At 46.7% G+C, this 21,855-nt stretch overlaps 1 protein-coding gene across 2 annotated transcripts; it reads right to left on the bottom strand.

Moving 5' to 3' along the window:
- Positions 1 to 10,183: 10,183 nt before the first annotated feature.
- Positions 10,184 to 21,800, bottom strand: PI16 (peptidase inhibitor 16). Of its 2 annotated transcripts, none has more exons than XM_054025509.1 (6): positions 20,734 to 21,800; positions 15,742 to 15,960; positions 14,753 to 14,862; positions 13,701 to 13,789; positions 11,996 to 12,742; positions 10,184 to 11,591 (listed from the first exon to the last, which is right to left on the bottom strand). In XM_054025509.1, the coding sequence occupies exons 1-6, from the start codon at positions 20,884 to 20,886 to the stop codon at positions 11,452 to 11,454; spliced, it is 1,458 nt and encodes a 485-aa protein (XP_053881484.1). In that variant the 5' UTR covers positions 20,887 to 21,800; the 3' UTR covers positions 10,184 to 11,451. The 2 variants fall into 2 exon arrangements, with proteins under 2 accessions (XP_053881484.1, XP_053881485.1); XM_054025510.1 differs by having other exon boundaries at positions 11,996 to 12,739; positions 20,734 to 20,919.
- Between the last annotated feature and the right edge of the window lie 55 nt (positions 21,801 to 21,855).

Below are 21,855 nucleotides of genomic sequence, written 5' to 3' on the forward strand. Positions count from 1 at the left end.
AAGGCCTGTGACTAAACAAAAGCTGAAAGCAGTGTCTGCTTTTAAAGCAGCTAATTTGTTGTTTTGTGGCTCTCCCTTCCACCCTCCCCCCTTCACTCAGGACTCTTTAATAAACCAGATCAGCACCTCAGACCTTCAGAGCCTTTCCTGATATTTTTAGAGCCTTTGAGGTGATCTCAGTATCTCGCCGTGCTTCCAATGTTTTCAGATCAGACCGTTGACTCATGCTCAAAGTTGCCTCATATGCTGATGTTTAAAAACTCTGAGGCCACCATTATGGGGCTTCTCTTAGGGAGTCTGAAGTGCTGATCATGGTCAGTGCTGTATTGATCCCAAACAAAGGAAGAGCAGCCATTTCCCCCAGAAATTAGTATGCACCAAATTCTTTGATACCCTGAGGAACTTTCTGTTACTATGGGCTTTGGGGGAACCTATTAGTATTTCATCTGCCCAAGCCCTCATCCCCAAATTAATTTAGATTCCCATGTATAGTGCTACAGATTCCTCGCTAGGTAATAGTGTGAGTATTGGAATCTTGGGGTTGTTTCTCTCAGAAACTGTTAGACACGAAGACGGAGAACCAAACTTTTAAAAACTCATGTTGGTTTTCAGTTTGGGCTGATTCTGGTGCATTTGTATGTGCATCTGGAAGGGAAGAAGCTGGTGTCACTTCCTCTGAACTCTCTGTTCAGAGGGTAATGTTTTCAAAACAGTCAGTGGGACCAGATTTTAAAAGGTATTTAGGTGCCTAACTCCCGCTGAAATCAATGGGAGGTAGGCGTCAAAATACCTTTGAGGATCTGGACCTTACTGTTCTGAGATACCCTGGGGGACCATCCAGTTTGTAGCCATTCAGCATTCGGAATCTAGACTTGGTATTTCCTAAAATGTTCAGGCTTAGCTGATAGCGATGAATGGGTCTAAGCTACGGAGATGTTTGCATTGAGGATGCAGAGACGGAAAATGTTTATCAGAGCTCTGATCAGTCCAACTGTTAGCTGGGAGATGCGAGGAAACTAGGAAATTTCAACCCAATTTCCCCAGAACAAGTGATTGCTGGAATAGATGTGAGTTGGACAGAAGATTCTGAAGGTATCTGGGCATCTCGGAGCTTGCCCACTTTTCCAGAGTATACTTTCTCTCTTCCTCTGCACCTTCCCCACTATTGCTTTGAATTAACTTAACTACTACAGTAACTTACTAGAGTTGGTTGAAAAATTTTCATCAAACCTTTCGGGGGGAGGGTGAAAAATATCTTTTTGACCAAAGCATTTTTTTTCCTCTGATTTGGTTGAAATTATCTTTCTTTCTTTTTTTTTTTTTTTTTTTTTTTGGTAATAAAATGCTGAAAATTTCAGGGAAGAGGGCTTTGGTAAAAATGTTTGGCTTTGGGTTTTATTTTTTTTAAAAAAAGGGAAATTTTATACTGGAAACAGTTTTCAAAAAGTGATTTTTTTCAGGTTTTATTTTTCAATTGAAAAAATGAAATGTTCACAGGAAATTTAAAAAACCCACAACCCTCCACATTATTTTGAAAGTTTTCCACCAAAATAACTGGGATTTTTTAACCAGCACTGTAACCTACACTGAGGGTCAGATTTTCAAGGGCTCAGCTGTCATTGGACCACATTACGGACATATTTTCAGAAGAGCTCAGCACCCAATGTGCATCCAACATACTGAGCAATTCTGAAAATCTGGCCACTTTTTTTTAAGTGCCTAAATAAGAGGTGAGGCCCAAATCCTCAGACATATTTAGGCACCTAATTCCTATTGAAATCAATGGGAATTAGGTGCTGAAATACCTTTGAGGATTTGCACCTGATCTCTTTAGAAAAAATGGTCTACATGCTCACCTCATCTGTTGTGCTAAAATGAGTGGTCTTTTGCTTATGCCCCAGATGTTCTTTGCCCTTCCAGAGAATTTTAGTTTGTTTGCAGCTGGCTATTGTTACTACACCCAGATTCGTTAATTTTCTTTAAATCAAATGCACCTCCCAGCCGGTTTGCATCAGTATTTGGGCGGCTGGGGAATAAAAATGGTACTGATTGTATGCTAAGTGGAAGAGAAATACATCAAGCACTTGGGATTGGATGAAAGCCAGCATGTTTTCATCCCTTGTTAAACTTTGCCCTCCTGTGCTGCTGCCCTCTGTTATAACATTGAAGGAACATTGTAGCTCGCATTGGTGCATTCACTAGCTCTGCAAATGAGCTCTACCTAGATGTACCTAGCACCAGGTACATTGGGAAGCTGTATTGTACCTGCTTATATCTAGTCTGTTCATCTAACTGGTACGCTCAGTCCCTCAGCAGATGTGTTCTGCCTTGTCTGACCTGCTCCATTTCTGTGGCCCTGCAGGTGTGTTCTAAACTCACCTGGTCCATTCAGAAGTTGCATTCTAACTGGATAGATGGTACCTGGTAGACTTGCTATTGCAGCAGGGACATTCTACCTGCATGGATCTCCCTATATTCAACAGTCGCGCTGATACAGTTTACAGTGGGTCCCTGGGTGCCAATGGTACGTTCAGAAGCACTCAGATAGTTCAAGTGGCTAAAGTTTGCAGGCAACTTAATTGCTGTCTGGGGTTCATTTGGCCTGTGCAAATCAAAGCACATTTAAGGAAGGAGAGGGGGCCCGAGTGAGGGGCGATGGGGGTAGGACTAATGCTTTACTCTCGCTGTTGCCTCAGTCACCACGAAGGCTGACCCTGCTCGTTCTTTTCTCTTTGCAGAACCCACATGGCCCACCTCCTCCTCCCAGAGCTGTCACCGCCAGGATGGGCCATCGCGGCCCTATGCTGTCCTTGAGGCTGAGGTAGTAGATTGAATAGTTGTGGAGTCCTACCCTCCCTTTGAGCTAACTATACAATCTACTGTCTTTCCTAAGGAGACAGTCAGGTCATCACACAACCATCTCAGTGCTGCCGGTGGAGTCGCAGCCGAGCTCGAGCACACCCCTGTGCCAGGTTGGGGCTGTGGCGCTCAGCAGGCCTCTGTACTGCTCTGTGGAGGTGAGGTAGTAGGTTGTATAGTTTGGTGGGAGGGATTTCATCCCATTTCAGGTGATAACTATACAGTCTATTGCCTTCCTTAAAGAGCAGCAAAACGGCTTGAGGAACGGCCCAGCCACAGAGCTCCAGGGGCATCCCCTCTTTCCAATGAGGGCTTCAAACCAGGATGTGAACAACCTCTCAACGTTCTTCTCCTGCGGTGTCCAGAGTCTTGTCATTCTGGGCCTATCACTGATCTCAGGCACGGGAATAGAAAGCCGTCCGCTTCAATTAATGCCCATTCATCCATTTTAAAAGTGTAAGGTGCCAGGGCAGCGAAAGCATAGGTTAGGTCAGGGGTCGGCAACCTCTGGCATGCGGCTCGCCAGGGTAAGCACCTGGCGGGCCGGGCCAGTTTGTTTACCTGACGCGTCAGCAGGTTTGGCCAATTGCGGCCCCCACTGGCCGCGGTTCACCGTCCCAGGCCAATGGGGGCGACGGGAAGCTATGGCCAGCACATCCCTCGGCCCGCGCCATTTCTCGCAGCCCCCATTGGCCTGGGACGGCGAACCGCAGCCAGAGGGGGCCACGATTGGCTGAACCTGCCGATGCGGCAGGTAAACAAACTGGCCCGGTCCGCCAGAGTGCTTACCCTGGCGAGCCGTGTGCCAGAGGTTGCAGACCCCTGGGTTAGGTGGTGCGTTACTATTCGATGGAGTCATCAGATGCCTGTGTTTAGAGCTCACTCTTTTCCAGGAGATGAGACCAAGCTCAGAAGGATTTGGACCCCGACTCCAGTCCACTCTTCCCCAGAATTCTGGGGTATTTGGATACACTGTTCGGCTCTGGGTCTGCTATAGAAAGTTGAGAACTGGACCCAAAGTTAGGGTGTGGATCTGGGCATCTAATTTAAGCCTTTTATACAACAGGGCCCAGCTGTGAATGTTGGGTCTGGATCTGGATCCAGTTCCAAACTTAGCGAGTGGTTTGAGGGCACTGGGGACTGTTCTGGTTTGGCCTGCAGGCCCCAACTTGCAGAGTTCGGAGCTGGATTTGGATCCAAGGCTGTGCCTTGACTGGGGTTTAATTTGCTGTGTCCCATCTCCAGTGAATATAGGATGCATTTTGTCCTGTATTTCAGCACTATTAATGCAAGAGAATCCTATACACTGAGACTGTATGATTTTGTGCCATGAATATAATGCTGTGAAGGGAACTGCCCCTTGTCTGGTATTTGTTTTTTGTAGTTTATTTTTATTGCCTTGAAACAGAGGTGGTAGGAGAAGTAGGACCTTCTACGCATAAAGCAACGTGTTTCAACCTATTCATAATCTTAGCAGCATAGGAATTGCCAGACTGGATCAGACCCAAAGGCCATCCAGTCCAGTATTCCATCTCCAACACCAGCCAACACCAGATGCTTGAGACAAAGGTGTAAGAACGCAGAGTAGTAAATGTGGAATAATCTGCTCCCCCTGAAGGTCTCATCCTGGTCTCTAATAGTTAGAGACTGAATTAAGATCTGAAACACAAGGTTTAGTATTCCTTCCAAAAAAATTGTAATTAATTATGATGATTCTCAATATCCACATAATTGTCCAATCCCATTTTGAATCTTGGTAAGTTCTTGGCTTCAGTGACATTAGGCTGGTGTTCAGAGCTAAATGGACTCTAATAACATGTAGTAGAGTTGAGCAAATAACTGATTTTTTTTGTTTGTTGGACAAAACAAAGAAAAATTGTTCTGGGTCATATGAAATGCTACGTTCAACACAGAACTATTTCCCCCGATTTCTGATTTTGTTACGTTTTCGGGTGTTTTTTACCCTTTGGTTTAAAAAAAATTAATCTAGCTAAATTTCAACACGAAACCTTTCCAAATGAAAAGTTGAAACATTGCAGTTAAAAAACAGTCAAAATGAACCACTTTGACTTTTCAGAAAAATGTTTGTCATCGTTTTTTAATCAGCTAAAACTGTTTGCTGAACTGAACCCGAATTCATTGATAGCTTTGGTTGCCTCAAAACTGAATTTCTCAGTGAATAAACTGTTTGAGTGAAACATTTCACCCAGCTCCAGTTCAGGTGGATAGCTAGCTGACATAGGAGATAAATGACAACACAGATAATAAGCTGGGCACCTGCTGTATTTTCAGGTGGCGTCATAAAAGCTGACTAGGAAACAAAGGTTATAATGAGGGAATCAGAATGTAAATAGAAGGAACCATCATATAAAACCCAGGCTAAGAGCTGTGAAGGGAGCTCCAGCTGTTTGGTTTGAATCCCTGCTCCACACACCTAGGATCTTGGTTGGGGAACAGATGTTGTTCAAAGCCACAAGGATATTCACTAGCTCACAAGAAAACTTGCTGTTCATTATTTGTAGTGATGTTTGACATTTGGCTTTGAATTAGTTGGAGAATTTCACTGAAATTTTGAATTCTAATAAAATATGAAAAATAGGGATGCAGATTTTTCCCTCCTCTCTTTCCCTTCTTTTGTGTTTTTCAACTTGCTCCAGTTATTTGGTCTTTATTATTGGTGTGTTTACAAATCAGTCCTCCAATCATAGAGCAGAAACAATACCGTGTGACTTCGGTGACCACTCACTCACTGTGAATAATCCCTGTGAACGGACCCATAGGCTGGGATGGGTTTGTTTCAATCTAGCCACCAAATCCTTATGAATAAAGCTCATTGGTGGAAAACAGGAACAGGACACAATTGGTCACCATGTTTATTTGCAATTGCTCAGCTCTACCAGGAGGTAAATGGCTGGGGAGAGTGAAGCACAAAGGAGTTGAAGCAGCATCTAGGCCTTATCCCCACGAGGGGATTTGCTCTGAGTGCAAAAAAGGGCTGTTGGGCAAACTCCTAGGGGCTATTTGCACTGATAGCATTCACCTGTGCTACACTGCACCAGACGATATCACAGCTTACAGCGATTTAACCTGTCTACTCAAGGGGTTTCCCTGAGCGACTAGCCCCTGATGGCTGCAGTCGGGGCCAACTGGAGTCTTGTGTCCAAGGGAAGGGATGAAAAAAGCATGAGCCTCAAGGGGAGCCAAAAATGGGCCTCTATGAATCCAACATTTCCTGGGCTCCTACGTGAGTTGTACTTGGCTGCCGGAGCTGACCCTATTCTCCATGCTGGGTGCGCTTGGGGATGTGCCCTTCGCCTGCCTCGGGCTCCCTGCGGGTGCCACCTGCCAGTCCTTTGGGCCAGCTCGCAGTGGCAGGGCACTACCACCTTGGCCTCTCTGGCGCACAGGGGTCCTGCCTGATGAATGCCCCGAAGGCCACTTCACCAGTGCCCTGCTGCAGGCAGACCCTCTCCGCCTGGTGGTCACCATAGCAAGCGCTGTCTCCCCAGAAACCCACCATGCCCTGCCTTGGAGCCGCTCACTGCGTGAAGAGCCTGGAACGTTAGGCAGGGACTCGCCGAGCCCCAGAGCACGGGGGGGGGGAGGGAGCGGGAGGGAGGGAGAGCGGAGCTGCTGGCCGTTAACAAAAGGGGTTGTGTTCGAAGGCTCCAGCTGCCATAGCAACATGGCTGAGGAGAAAGAGGCCGAGCTGCCCCATTCTGCAGCCTGCAGCGCAACTTGGGGAACCGAACGTAGCCGACGAGAAGTGGTTAGTCTCCAGGAGCAGGGGAGCATGAGGCAGCCTGTCCAGCAGGCTCCCCGCTGCCCGCAAGGCTTGGCTGTACTGGGGCGTCGGACTCAGACGGTCGGTACGTTGGCTTCTCCCAGCCTGGCGTGGGACCCTGCTCCTGACGGATTATCTCTGCCTCACCCCAGCTCAGCAGGCTGGGGCCTGAGTGCAGTATTCTTCAGCATCTTCCCTCTGCACCCCTATGCCATTTCCCTGCCTCAGGGATGGAGCTGTGAGCTTCCCCTGCAGTGTCCCTCATCACCCTCCCGTAACCTCCCTCCTCTGGGAATTGTGACCTGCAAACCTGTCCCTCACACTATCCCACTGCCTTTGGGACTGACCTGGGGCCTTTAAACCACACACATACACCCCCTCACACACACGCTACCCCATGGAATTACCTGGGGCTTTACATCCTAACTGCTTTGTGCCTTGCTCTGCTTGTTCCCCTGGGAATTGACCTGTGATAGGACATCCAAGTAATGTGCATCCCTGTAACTATCTGGCTACCCTTAAGAATCGCTTGTCATTCTGAGTACCTCAACCTAGTCCAGCCCCTTCTTCATTCCCTAGAAATTAATCTGTGCAAGCCAGTGTTTGGGGTGGTTGGTGGCATAAGAGCCGCATGGAGTTGCAGCCTGCTCCCCGTGCAATGATCTTACTTATTAACCTGTCAGAAGCTGGTGCATTGCCTTTGCCAATTGACCATCTTCAAAGTCTCAGCTAGGATTCCAGATAAATTTGGAATTAAAGAAAGAAACAAACAAACAAGCACCACTTTATCTTCAGTATTGCCAAGCATTCAAAAATTGAGCTAGTCCCTTCTTCTCCCTGCGAAAACCATCAGATTACCTTTTAAATCATGAGATTAAAAGTAAGCAAATTTAGGGGAAGGGGGGGGGGGGTTGTTTTCTAGTTTCTGAGCCTTTGAGGTTCACTTTTCCAAGCTTGTCCAACAGCCAGGAGGGCTATAAACTTGATAGATTAGATTAGATTAGATATATATGAAAGCCCAGATTATCGTGTACTCACATTCCTCCGGGCACTGGTGCTTTAAAGAAAAACCAACACTCACAAGTGTTAGCAACGCTGAATCATGTTAAAAAAAAATTAAGACTCTAGAATTATACAGAGAGGTTCGGGATACACTTGGAAGAGTTAGCAATGCTGTGGCTCTCTGGTCAGTGGATAGCCATGTAATCTGATGCCTTGGTCTAGGTTGTTTTATTTGGTTCTTTTGCTGATTTGCAGGGGTTTTATACCATGTCTTTAGCCTTGGCCTATGCACAGATTAAAGGTTATAGGCCTGAAAGGCTCTTCCTGGTTTACCCCTCTAGTAGCATCTGAGCAACACCCTGGTACTTTTACGATAAGCAAATGGCAATAGCTAAATCTGCATTTTGAGGGAGGACTCACTGCAGATAGGCCAAGGCTAGATTTTGTATTGAACATGCCTCAGCAGCTGCTTTATGGGCACTTAGCCTGTACTGAGGCCACCTACAAACCAGGTCACTTGGGCACCAGTTTATTTTTAGCTGATACTTAAATACCGCTGATATTTCTGATTAAATAAAGTACTCAAGTCTCTGGAGGTTTGTTCAGCAATTTACTTCAAAGTGGCCCAGTTTTCGCTTGTATCTGAACCACTGCCATCTGCTGGCCACAAGGTAGAACAGCTGGTGCCCATGAGTGACCTGAAAAACCCCCTCAGGCTTCTTCCTGTTATGTAACTGGAGTTTTTGATATAGGCTAGTTTTCTCTTTCTTTAATATCTAGCTCAGTGCAGCATGAAGAGAGCAAAGCAGGGCTCAGAAGGATCAGAAAAAGCAAAAGCCACGGTCTAAATAACAACATTGACTTACCCATATTACGCACATCATCTAGGATATTATACATTTAACAGCTTTAAGCTTCACACCATAAAGCGCAATGAAGCTGTTTGCAAAGCTGCTCTGGTTTAAATTTGCAGTCAAACTGCTGCCGGGGGAGGGTGGAATTTGCATGTAACGCTTTGTTTATTTTAAACACACACACACACACACACACACACACACACAAAAACCACCCTGGAGAAAACTTTGGCTGTAGCACGCCGGAGTTGTGTAATTCTGTCGCTGCTGGACCACTCCCTAGGTCTTAAAGTGCTGCCATAAACAGGTCGTGGGAGCAATACAAAGTCCTCCACTGCGGGAGTCTAGAGCTCCATAGTACCATGCGCAATAATGTAATGAAGGCCCTGATTCTGCAATTCAGGACAAAGGGCTGATCCAAAGTGCTACTGTTTTTTAAAGCCCCATTTTAAAATTAATTTTAACTTCTAAACCAATGAACCGTTTTACTTGTAAATTCTCTGAAAATCCATTCTGTACTCCAAGAGTGAGTACTCTGTGATGCTGAGTAAGGTACAGAGTGTTCTTTGTACGTAGCAAAGCAGCTGCATCCCTGCTTGTGGTGCAAAACTCAGCTCACCTTTAACTATGGACTGGTGAGCAGCACAGCCATAAGACACGACAGATGTACACACAGTTGTGACTATACTGAGAGGAGGATGGGCCAAGGATTAGGTTGCTAGGCTGGGATGTGGGAGACCTGGAGTCAATTCCTTGCTCTACCACAGATGCCCTGGGTGACCTTGGGCACGTCACTTAGGTCCTCAAAGGAATTTAAGCACCTAACTCCCAATTGATTTCAATATCTAGGGGAGTGAGGCACCTAAATATCTTTGAGGATCCGGGCCTTTGTCTCTCTGTACCTCAGTTCCCCTCCAGGGATGGGGGATAATAGCACTGCCCTACTTCATAGGGGTGGAGCTGTGTGGAGAAATACATTAAAGATTGTGAGGTGCTCAGAAATGGTGGGAACAGAGGCCTTAGAAAGGGATAGACAGAAGGTCAGTTACATCAGTGGGTCTCAACCAGGGGTACGTAGAAGTCTTCTGAGGGGTACATCAACTCGTCTAGATATTTGTCTAGATATTTGTTTACAACAGGCTACATAAAAAGCACTAGCGAAGTCAGTACAAACTAAAATTTCATAGACAATTATTTGTTTATATGGCTCTGTACACTATACACTGAAATGTAAGTACAATATTTATATTCCAATTGATTTATTTTATAATTATATGGTAAAAATGAGAAAGTCAGCAATTTTCCAGTAAGAATGTGCTTTGACACTTTTGCATGTTTATGTTTGATTTTGTAAGTAAGCAAGTAGTTTTTAAGTGAGGTGAAACTTGGGGGGTACGCAAGAAAAATCAGACCCCTGAAGGGGTACAGTTGTCCAGAAAGGTTGAGAGCTACTGAGTTACATGTTGTACACACCCCCACCCTCATAATGCTTGGGGATCCTGAAGGAAATGAATAAGGGACTTTGCTTCATTCCTAGCACTACCGCAAAGAAGGGAGGGACCACAGAAGCCATTTCTCTCTCCGCTAAGAAAACAGCCAAGAGAGTCTTTCACATGCAAGTTACCAAGCTTCCAGCCGCAGGACTCCACCCGCCACTCAGTGAAACATGGTACGCTCCAGCATGATGGTTTCAGAACACTGTTTATTGGGAGCAGGACCTCATGGGGTATTGGAAACAGTGTCCCTCGTAGCTAAGGGGCTACGGGATTCACGTCAGTCCCCACCTCATCAGGTAGCAAAACCAAGGGACGCTATGGTTGCTAAAAGGTTCATATCAAGTGGCACCTTCCACTGGATCTTAACTGGACCACCTGAGGCTTGTCGTGTAGTTAATACACCTTTCTTGGAAACGTAAGATACATGGAGCAGACACGCAGAGGGGAAACAAACATGAATGCCACATACAGTGAAAGCTGCTCTATGGTAAGTCGTGCTTCCAGTGGATAACCCCTAGCAGAATTTGCTTTGAACTCCACCACGCCACCTGATTTTTGCTGGATCAGGTTCCACTGTGTGTATAAGATACATACACCATAGGCCAAGATCTGTATCTAACTTGAAATACGTCGTACGCTTCAGGTACTCAAGAGAAGCTAGTCTAAAGTCATGACACAATATAGAGGATGCCAACAGGAGTTTTATAATGAGCCACCGCCTCCTCTCTAGTGCAGAAATATTTTTTCCCGTGCACAAAAAAATAAGAACCATGCCACATGGAATAACTCTGGAATGGGATGCATGCAATGGACCGAGCAAAACTGATGAGCAGGGTTCAATTCCTGGCTCTCCTGAAGGGGCATGTGCACTGTAGACACATTTGGTGGAGGAAGCGAGGAGTTTAGATAGGGTTGTACCATCCATGTCTCTGCACTGCCTTTCATATAGGATTTGTGGGGAAGGACCTTACAGTCCCACAAAGACAGTAGATCATTCATTGGTTCCGGTTAGGGGGAGGGCCTCCAGACTGGTGGGGATCCAGGATCTTCAGTATTAAGGAGTCCCATCTCTGACTCAGACTGGAGTAGGAATTATGGAACTTCAGGTTAGAGTTAGAGCTCGGGGAGGAAGAGGGACCAAGGAATTTCCCCTCTCTTCGCCCAGCTGCTCCTGCCCCTTTGACAGATGAGCTGGACACTTAAAATTTAGCTTACCCCCCTTTTATTGGTAACCAGGGATATGGGGTCTCAGCAGTACTAGCGTAACAGAATGGCCAGTGTGGTTTGCCAGGCACTGCTGAGTATAACTGGATTGGAGTGGACGTAGCCAGTGGCAAGAAGGCCCAGTAGGAGGTCCTTCACCTGATTGATATGCCCCACGCCCAGCAAGGCAGCGGGACAATCAGTACTGGAGGAGAGTTTGAGGATAAGAGCACAGAGGGTCGAGGCAGACCCTTCAGAGCAGAAGGCCTGTCAGCAGGGGAGCGGCCACTAGGAAGAGAGAGAACTCCAGAAGGTTGCTGGTGGCTGAACCATTTTGCTGGTCCAAGTCTTTCTTTGTGGGGCCCGTCATCAGCTCTTCCGTCTCTCTGGCACCTGTGTGCAGAAAGGAAGGAAACCTGGAGTCAAAGCTGAAGCCACAGGCAAAGGGACCGTTTCACCCTGCTCCCTCTGTTACATGCTGCCACATGGGCAAGGATAATGCATAGTGCAGGACAGCAGCACAGAGCTCCTCAGAAGGCAAAAGACAGCTTGTGACTCTGCTCGTGAGTTAGTGGGGAACCGGCCAAATCCATGCTCATGCTTCATGAACCAGGCAGCTCAGACAGTCCCTGATAATGTTAGGGGACACAGTGCAGGAGAAGGTGTGGGGAAGGGGGTCGGTGCTGTGTGGGGAAGGAGTTTGAGGGCCAGTTTGCTATTGTTTCCTAAGTGCATTTATGTTTCTTAGGGGTTGCGTATGTCCTTTACGTCCAAGACTCACTCCACAGCTGCCTTACCTGACAGGGAGGACTGGACAGCAAGGCGGTGCCCCGCTGCGGCCTTGGAAGGTGGTAATAAGTGCAGGAGGGAGATCACCTTAGCAGTGGCAGGTGCTGGCTTTAGGGCAGGTGGGGGCTGCTTGGTATCTTCCAAGCTTAGATCGGTTTCTGGAGTTGTAAGGCTGAAGGATGGAGGTGGCTCTGAGGAGAGGGCTGCCTCAGCTCTCACAGAGGCTGCATCGTACTCCTTCAAGTCTCCCTCCATTTCTGGGGAGGCAGTCGGGCTGAGGGTCGACTCCGGGTCTAGAAAGAGCACAGCCTCCGTGGTCACCAATGGGGCACCAGTCTCCTCCGAGTCCACTTGCATTTCTGGAGATGTTTTAAGGTTTAGGTCTGAGGTGGGCTCTAAGGAGGATGTTGGCCCAGTGGCCGTAGTGGGGTTGGGCCTTGCTGTTTGGGTGGGTGACGGGCTTGTGGTGGTGGTGGGTGGTGGCCTTGTGGTCGTGGTGGGGTTCGGCCTTGTTGTGGCGGTGGTGGGGGCTGGCCCTAAAGTAGTGGTGGTGGGTGCGCTTGTGGTAGTGGGTGCAGGCCTCGTAGTGGTGGGTGTCAGCCTTTTTTTCACGGTGGTGGGTGCTGGCCTTATCGTAGTGGTAGTGGTCGGGTTTGTGGTAGTGGTGGCTGTTGCGAGAGCTGGCCTAGTGGTGAGGTTTGGCCTTGTTGTCCTAGAGGATGGAAAGGCCTCTTCTGAGTCTATACTGGGTTCTGCTGAGAGACAAAGAGGGCTGTGGGTTACCACCAGCTTCACTCGGAGCCCAACGGAGCTCCAGCCCCCGAGCAGTGCCAATGAAAACCAGCAAAGGAGAGCTGGAGAACGCAGGGACAGGCACTTTCACTGGGCTCTCGGGGAAACCCCCACTTCTCTCTGCCCCTTGGTGAGAATTGAGCTTAGCAGGTAGCCCACCAGATGCAGGGACATCCTTTTTTCTGGGCAGGTCCCAAGATTTAATTTATTTTCAGACCTGATGTGGGAAAATGCCACCCCTCTGGAATGGTATTTCCTGGCAGCAGGGGCCCAGGTGGTTGCTAATGGGATAGGAAGCCTTTCCCATCTGTCACCAGCACGAACATGGCCCAGGTTGGAGGACAGTGAGTCTTTCCTGTCTTCTGGTGGCTGAACAGTGGAACGAGCTGGGGGAGTTCCCAGTGGGCAGAGCTACCACCACGCATTGGTGTCTGCAGCAGAGATGCCAAGGACTACATGGGCTGCAGAATGTGAAAATGACCTACCCCAGCAGAGGGTAGGGGGGGACCCGTTAGATCAGGATGAGGCCCATTGGCAAGGCAGCATGTGTGAGGTAAGCTTGCTTTGCTGCTGCCTAGGCTATGCCTGCTCTGTAGATAAACACAGAACTCCAGTCCCAGGTCTGCCAATCCAGCTCCTTTTTGACAGTACTAATATATACTTACAAAAAGGTTATTCACCTCCGGGGAAAGCCCTAGAATCCTGATCCTGAGACCTGGGAGAACTTTGCCGGCAGGGCTGAGGAAGTGCTGGGATCTCCACATACAGCCAGATTCTGCCCCCTTACTCCTGGAGTAGCACCTCATTCAGAATCTAACCCCACTGCTTTCAGGGGGATTGTCCCATGGGTGGAACCTGCCCCTCCCCCAGTTCTCTGGCCCATCCATGGAGACACTGGCTCCTCCAGTTTCCTTCACGTACCACAGATTGAATTCCTACACGTATAGCCCTCGGGGCACTTGGAGCATGGAGGTCCTTCCTTGTACGGCTTGCGACCCCTCACGTTGCCGCTGGAAGCAGAACATGCGGATGAAAAGAGAACAGCCCATGACAACAGAGGGGACGAATCCCCTCCCCATCTCAAAAAGGAGGGAGATTTTTCATTCAAGTCAGATCTTGCTAAGATATAAATCAAGGGTCACTTGACAAGTGGGGGGAGCTTTGACTGTGCTACTAATGGCACCTGGGCTTATGAACACTGTCTAGAGGCCTGAGTGCCTTTCCATTCACTTCAGCAGCGGTTTGGATCAGGCCCTTAATGTTACAGCTGCTCAAAATAGGACCCCTCAGTTTCCTGAACGTTCATCGTTTTATTTTGCCTTCTTCCGTTAAAATTTCCATGCATATTTCCATAGAGGTCACCAGACTGGGAACACTCTGACCAGCTCTGATAGTTAGCCCTTGCGTTTATACAGCCCCATCAACAGAGGACCTCAAAGCCCGCTATACACATCTGTGAAGTACACTGATGTAAATCATCACAAGGAACTCCATGGAGTCAGTAGCATAACACCAGCCTGAGAGCAGAATCAAGCTCATTTTCTCCATATCACAGCTGGGGAAAATGAGGCACAGAGAAATTAACAGCCAAATTCTCCTCCTAGTGACACTGGTGTAAACCCAGGGTGCTTCCATTGACCTATGTGGAGCAAGTCTAGATTTACAGCCCTGTAACTATGTGGCTTTTCATGACACACCCAAGGACACGTGGTCCATGGCAGCACTGCAGATAAAACCAAGGACTCCTCTGTCCCAGACTTGGGCTCGATTTACAAGACCTGCCTCTCTTTGTTGCCACAGGAAAATGACAACAAAAAGCTTTATTGGGATTGGCTTCCACTCGCTACCTGAAAGCAAGGTAAGCAGAGCCTTGGGGAGGACATTCCTTCTCAGCCTGGGGATGAAGGTTACTGTAAGTAGATGTGACAGGGCCAAGATGGAATCAAAGCAGCCCTTGGGAAGCCTGCACTCACGGGGGATCGTAGTTGCAGACCAGCAGGTAGAGGTCAGGTTCCTCGACACCATGCAGGGTTTTACAGAATTGCATCCCACAGCCAACGCGTTCACTGTTTGCCCAGACCACCTAAAGCAAGGGAGGAAGAGAGAAGGGTTACGTCTGTCAGCACAAGGCAGGAAGAGCACAGCTGGGAGACCATGAGACACCCTGCCTGTGAGAAGAGGTTTAGAAGAATGAGCGTGTATGTCATCTGCAACCAGCATCAGCTCAGTCGTCACCAGGATTTTCTTCCCTGACCTCCAAAGCTAAAGCATGAGCCACTACAGCTTGGGCTAAAGGACCAACTCCCCAAACTAGGAGCTGTAGCAGACTCATGGACTCTGTGCATGAAGGGCACACCATTTCAGAGTTACATCTAAGCAGAGTCAGGCCTGGTTAGTGCTTGGATGAGAGAACACTCCCCCCCCCCCCCCCCCCCCAATCAACAATTCTGTCTATCTGGACACAACCCACGTACCCCTGAATTATGGTGCTGTTCATAATCCAGATCTGAATTTTGGAAGAGGCCCCTGTCTTTATACTAAGACAGATGAAAAGTCCAGATCCAAATACCCTGGAGTAGTGGAGAGTTCAAAACATAGAGCTTGCCCTGGATCCTAGTTCTGAGGCCAGAACCCATCTGCTACAGGGACTTGAAAGCCACACCAGGCTTCCTGAGTGACCAAACGGTGCAGCATTAAAACACACAGATGACTTTAAAGACATTTTTTTTCCCTGAAGGGAAACTGTTCAGCAGGCCTGTAATGATCACAGCAGCTCATGATGCCCACACAAGTGAGCCATCCATGCCGAATAAGAATCAATTCTATTCTGTCCAACTGAGATTCTTATACTGGGCCCAACACCATGGTATCGCAGCCCCTAAACAATATTTCTACGGTGGGTCAAGTCCCAAGCACAACTCCCTTCCAGGAATCCAGCCTCTCATGCCCTGTAGCCAGATACCTGGGTGTAGTGGCCACACATCTGTCCGACGGTGCACTTGGACGTGGTCAGGTTGTAATGCTCATGCTCGTTGTACCACTGCTCCAAGGCCACCTCCACGTCCATCTCGTCGCTAATGGCAAAGAGGTTCTCACCCCGCCGGCCCCGCTCCTTGTTGTGGCCCCAGATGCACTTCGCTGCATAGGCTTTGGCAAAGGCTTCCAGGTCGGGGGCCCAGCTCTGAAACAAACACAAAGCTGCCACCATCATAAAGCATGAGGCCGGGGGTGAGGATCGTCCATCAGGATCGAGTCCCTCACCACATGGATGAAACCCTCTGACATGCTGAGAGACACACAGCCTGTCCCCTATCCAGTGGGGCCAGAGGTTAGAACCTAGACTCCTGGGTTCTGTTCCCAAGCACTGGCGAAGTCTATGGCTCTCCCCAAAGTGACGTTTCTGATTCTTATCATGTTTGTCGGCAGGTCCATATTACATAGCAGGACAAGATCAGAAATGAGGATATTCAAAGCTGAACCCTGCACCCACCAGCACTGGCTCACTTTCAGCAGCTTTCGTGGTGGGTATGTATTATTACAATGGAAGACCAGAGAATTCTGAAATGTGTTTACCACAGAACGCCGCCACAAGGGATCACATGGGCATCAAAAGCTTCGGTGGTGCCATAAGATTGCCAGTAATAGGCACAGACTGAATATCCAGCCAGACCACCTTGAGGATCTAGCCAGAGATTGAACCAGGTGGCGCTTGATCTGCAAGGAGGCCATGTTACTGGGATTTGCCATGATGATGATGGAGTCCCCCGTAGGGGTGCAATTGCTGGATTGGAGCCTTAAACTGTTTTAAAATGGGGTTTTCAAAGGAACTCAAGGGCATTAGCTGCTCAAATTCCAGTGGAATTCATTGGAGCTCAGTATCTAACCCCTTTAGGTTCCTTTGAATATACCAGCCTCAGGCAAATGTGAATATAAAATGCTGGTTGTCAATGGGCAGTTCTACAGCAGCTTCCGTCTCTGGATCTCAAAGCACCCCTACACCCAGTTAGGAATTATCCCTGTTTTACCAATGGGGAAACTGAGGCAACGAGCAGCATGGTGACTCATTCAATGTCACCTGGCAACAAGCTGGGAATGGAACCCAGAAGACCTGAGTCCCTTGTTGGAACCACTGACCACAATGAACAGGACAAACTGTGGGACTGCCTGGAGAGAGGGACCTGCCCAGTTCAACAGCTGTTTAAGACCAGAGCGCAGGAGCCAGCACACACATCTGGTAACCCCATCATTTAAACTCGACCGGAGACTCAGTCTGACAGCTGCCTCCCAAGTGATCCCTCCAGTGCCCGGACTGACAACAACTCCTTGTCCAGCTGAGCTCCCCTGGGCTCCATATCTTACCTAGCGGCGGTTGCTAGGTAAGAGAGGGAGAAGTTTTTGCACAAGAGAAGCATTAAAGGGAACACTATGAAGCAACTGCTTGGACTTTCATTACATTATTTAAAGGAGGCAGCAGCTTCTCTGAAATCCAACCAGCAGAGATAGCAGGGCAGGTGGGAGGAGAGCCCAGATATACAAGCCCACTGAAAGATCACAAAAATCAAAAGGGATGGAGCAGCGGGTGAGGAAGGTGGGTTTAGCAGCTGATGGGGGCAGGAGTAGGATGTGATCCAATGGGGAAACCCTCAGTATTTTGCAGGGAAGGTGATTATCTTAGTTGGTGTGAGGATGATTCCTGGTTCACTGATTCCTACATGTCAAAGCCCAAGGGTAGGTGGCAAGGATCAGAGAAGATGCAGTCACTGTTCTATCAAGTTGCTCTCTGCTTACTTATAAGAGGGGCGGTGGCCAGGGGAAGGGGGGGGGGGGGTCTGATGTGGCTTTGGAAAGAGGGTTGGCTGCAGGTCTTGGTGTGGGGGCTCATTATCCCCTCCCTGTGGCAGAGAGCCGGGTTCCATAAGCAGAGAACTAACCTCTGTGTTATTTGCTTCATTAAAAAAAAAATAAGGCTTTGGCCTGCGTATGCCCATTGTATAACCATTTCCATGGTAACCAGCTCTGCCGTCCCAAACACAAGCACAGGGTGACTGCAGATGGGCAGTTAGCCACGGGAGTAGGTGAACTCAGAAGCTGAGATCTGGTTCTTCCGAAAGAAAAATGTCCTTGGAAATCCAGATGAGCAATGCAGACACCGGGAGTTTAATCAGAGACTCATGGGATTGTTTTTAAGCGGAACCATTTACAAAAGTTTACCATGCCGGGGAAAAACTGCTGCTGCTGGCCATCAGGTCTTTTCAATTCTATAATAGTAAATGTAGCCTGGGTGTATGCATTTCACATCGATTCATGGTAAATTCAGGACAAATGCAAGACTCAGAGTAAACCACAATCAAGATCAATATGTTTTTCAGGACAGGATCTGAGTCAAGGCGGAAAGTGCAACAAAGCAGTCAAATCTGCCTTCAAGCTTTTATTTCAAACAAATAGGATTGAATGTTCTTATTTGTCATATGCCTAAGTCATCATCCCATTTTTACAATAAGCAGCAGCATACTTCATTAAGCCATTTTCAAAATTGCTTCAATGAGTTAAGAGCCTAAGGGCTTGTCCACACGGTGGGTCTGATTTCTAAAGCGCACTGATGTGTTGAGTATTAATTGGTCAGTATATAGGCTCCGCTGGTGTGTGCTAAAGGTTCCCTCATGCACTTTAGTGTTTCAGACAACACTGTATGGCTGGCTGGCGTATCCGACGATGACATCACAGCATCACATGTTCTCATGTGGCTGTACAGTCCAATCCACGAGGAGCAAGATTGCTAACAGATGTCACATAAGAATATGCAGGGTCCCACTGAGGACTTGGCAGGATGCTTGCCCCCTTTTTTGATCCGTTTTTCATGTATGTCTTCCTCAAAGTGTTTACTACCTTCATTGGTAGTTGCTCTCTATTCAGATCTGGCCTTTGCTTTGTGTTTGAAATTATCAATATTTATGTCAATTAAGGTCAGATTCTACTTAATAATGTCTTTGAAGCATTTTCATTGACCACCCTTCTTGTGCTTTCCAAGTTTCAGCTCACCCTAGAAAACTTTTTTGGGGATTCTATCATTACCCAAAACAGCACTTCATTAAAGTGCACCAGCAGGGTCAATTCATGTGCAACACACTAATGTGTTTTAGAAATCACACCCCAGTAGAGCACATTACCTCACTGTGTAGACAAGCCCTAAGCCTCATTTTAAAAAAAATGAATTAAGCACTTAGGAGGCTAAGTCCCTTTGACTTTCAGTGAGATTTAGACTCCTAAGTCCCTTTTGAAAATGGGATCTAGGTGCTTTTTAAAAATTTCACCCCTGAACTAAAATAGTGTCAAATTAACTTGGGTTTTGTCTGCACAAACGAGTTTAGTTAAATCAGTGCAAATTGTGTGTGCTGGCAAGGCCTAAAATAATCAGGTCATGATTAGAGCTGGGGGCAGAAGGGGATGGTTTTCTTGTCCTGAGATATTGAAAATGTTTCCCATCCTGAAAATAGGATGAAAAATCAAAATCTCAACAATTTTCACATACCAAAAATCCTCCCAAAAAAATTGGTTTGGGTCAATCGAACCATTTCGTTTTTATAATTTTGAAACATTTTGTTTCAATTTTGACTTTTTAAAAATTTTCTTTTAACTTGAAATTGACTAAAATTTCAAAATGAAAATTTGAAAAAAATGAAAACTCCTCCTCCCTCCCCCTCCAAATATTTTGGCATCACGAGAGTCATCAAAATTGACCCTATTTTGTGAACAGTTCTGGTTTTGACAAATTGACATTTTTCAGTGCTCATCAAAAAATCCCCGACCGACTGTAGTCATGATAAAGAACTAGCTGCAAATTTGTCTTTAGCCAAAGGGGTAATGCAGTCCAAATATCAACACCTTGCACTTTCTGTAGCACTTTCCCTCTTCAAAACACTTTACAAATATAGTAATTCATCAGATGTGGAGAAACATCTTACTCAAATCAAGGGCTCTAATACAAGAAGCAGCATTCTCTTATGGTTAGAGCAGGGACCGAAAGAATGAGCCTCTATTTGTAGCTTAGACCGACACACTATATGACCTTGGGCATATTGCTTCTTCATGCGTCAGATTTTCTCATCTATAAAATGGGGATATTACTGTTTTGCCAGACCTACTCTGCAGGGGTGTTGTGAGAAGGAACACACAAGCACCTTGGATGAAAGATGGCTAGTATTAAGATACCTATACAGCCAAAATCAATGGTTGAGGTTCAATTTTATATTCCATTCTATAGACAAAAGAATCTATCAGTAATCACAAGTGCAACACTAAGAATTGTTCTCCGAGCTCAGCTGGGATTTCATCACTCTGGCTGGTGAATTTAAGTTTTGGTTATTTGTTCATTGCAAATTTGTTTACTACAGCCATGACATTTACTGCACATGGTGTGTAGCTCAGTCATTGCTACATGAGGGAAAAAGAAAATTTTTACACTGGATCTCCAGCTAGAGTCAATCACATTTATGAACTTAAACTTTCAAAGTACATTTCATAACAAAGGCTGCTCTTATTTTAAGAAGAAATGTAGGAGACCCTCAGCTATTCAATAAGATACAGGATTCCTATCATACTGGAGACCTCCAGATATCCCATGTCTTTCTATCATATAGAACAGTGTTTCTCAACCCTTTTTGATACCAGGGACTGGCTTGCTGCCTTAATGAACTATCAGAGGGGTAGCCGTGTTAGTCTGAATCTGTAAAAAGCAACAGAGGGTCCTGTGGCACCTTTGAGACTAACAGAAGAATTGGGAGCATAAGCTTTCGTGGGTAAGAACCTCACTTCTTCAGATGCAAGTTAATGAACTATGTGAGGGAAATCTCAGGGACTGGCACCAGTTCACGGACTGGTCACTGAGAAACACTGATATAGAAGACCCCAGATATCCCACTGCAATCAGACCCTGGGTTTCCCATGGGACACTTACCATTTTCAGCATGTCTGCAGCACGAGGGGAGACCTGGGAGCGGTAGTGGTTGTGCATCGCCACGATCAACCTCTGTTCATCATCTGTAAGGGACCAGCTCAGCTCCACAGCTGTGAGCAATAGGAGAAGGGGAGGAAGCCCAGAGCTCAGCATTGTGGCAGTCGGTCTCTGGCTTTAGCAGCCCACGCCTCTGGCAGATAGATTTAAAGCACTTCCCAAAACAAGGAACACCCAAAGTTTGAGATTAGGGGAGGAAATTTATCTCGTTATTATAATACATTTCAGAGCCACAGGGAACACACCCATGTAATGTCACTGATGAAAAAGGAATGTTGCTTAAGGGGCCAATGAGTGTACAATGCCCACTCCCGGAGAGCTAGCATGTGTGTGAAATCCTGGTATTAATTTTTTCCACAATCGAAGGAGCGCCGTTTTGGGGCCCTGCTACTGCTGTAATTTCAGATTTAAACATTAATATAACCCTTTGTGATGTCCTATAATTACTTATTGCATTGGTTCCCAAACTGGGGTTTGTGAACCCCTGAGGGGTCTTGGGAAAAAATTCCCTAATGGCGGACAGAGCTGTCCATAGGAACCCCAGGCAGCACCGGGCAAGCAGCCCGGAGCCTCTAGACTTCCAAGAGCTAAGCAGATCAAAGCAAGCATATCTATCACACTGAGGAGATTTAAACTTCAAAACTCCTTATAAGAAATGGAAAGGGAGGTGGATTTTTTTTTTCTGTTTTTAAAATAAATAAGCAGCTAGTATTGTTTTTAAAATTATTATGAAGAACTAATTTGAGCTTTGTTGTAACATGCGTTGTTTGCCTGGACTGCTCAAGACCTGAATGCTTGTGTAGGAGGAACACTTTGAGTTGGCTTCTTAAATACCTTTATGCTGTTTCACATCTGATACTCCTTGATGAAACATAGGAGCTTTGTCTTATAACAGGCTTATTCAAAGTGATACAAGCTACGAAAGTGAGATCTTGGAAGAGTGTTGCCATTTTCATAATGTAATAAAAATACTGTAATGATAAATAATAATTAATAATACATTGTGTGTAATAAGCATGTCAAAAACACATTTTATATTTTCAAGATCACTTCTTTTTTATAATT

This window comes from Malaclemys terrapin, chromosome 4 (assembly GCF_027887155.1).
Source record: "Malaclemys terrapin pileata isolate rMalTer1 chromosome 4, rMalTer1.hap1, whole genome shotgun sequence".
NCBI classification, from domain to species: Eukaryota; Metazoa; Chordata; order Testudines; family Emydidae; genus Malaclemys; species Malaclemys terrapin.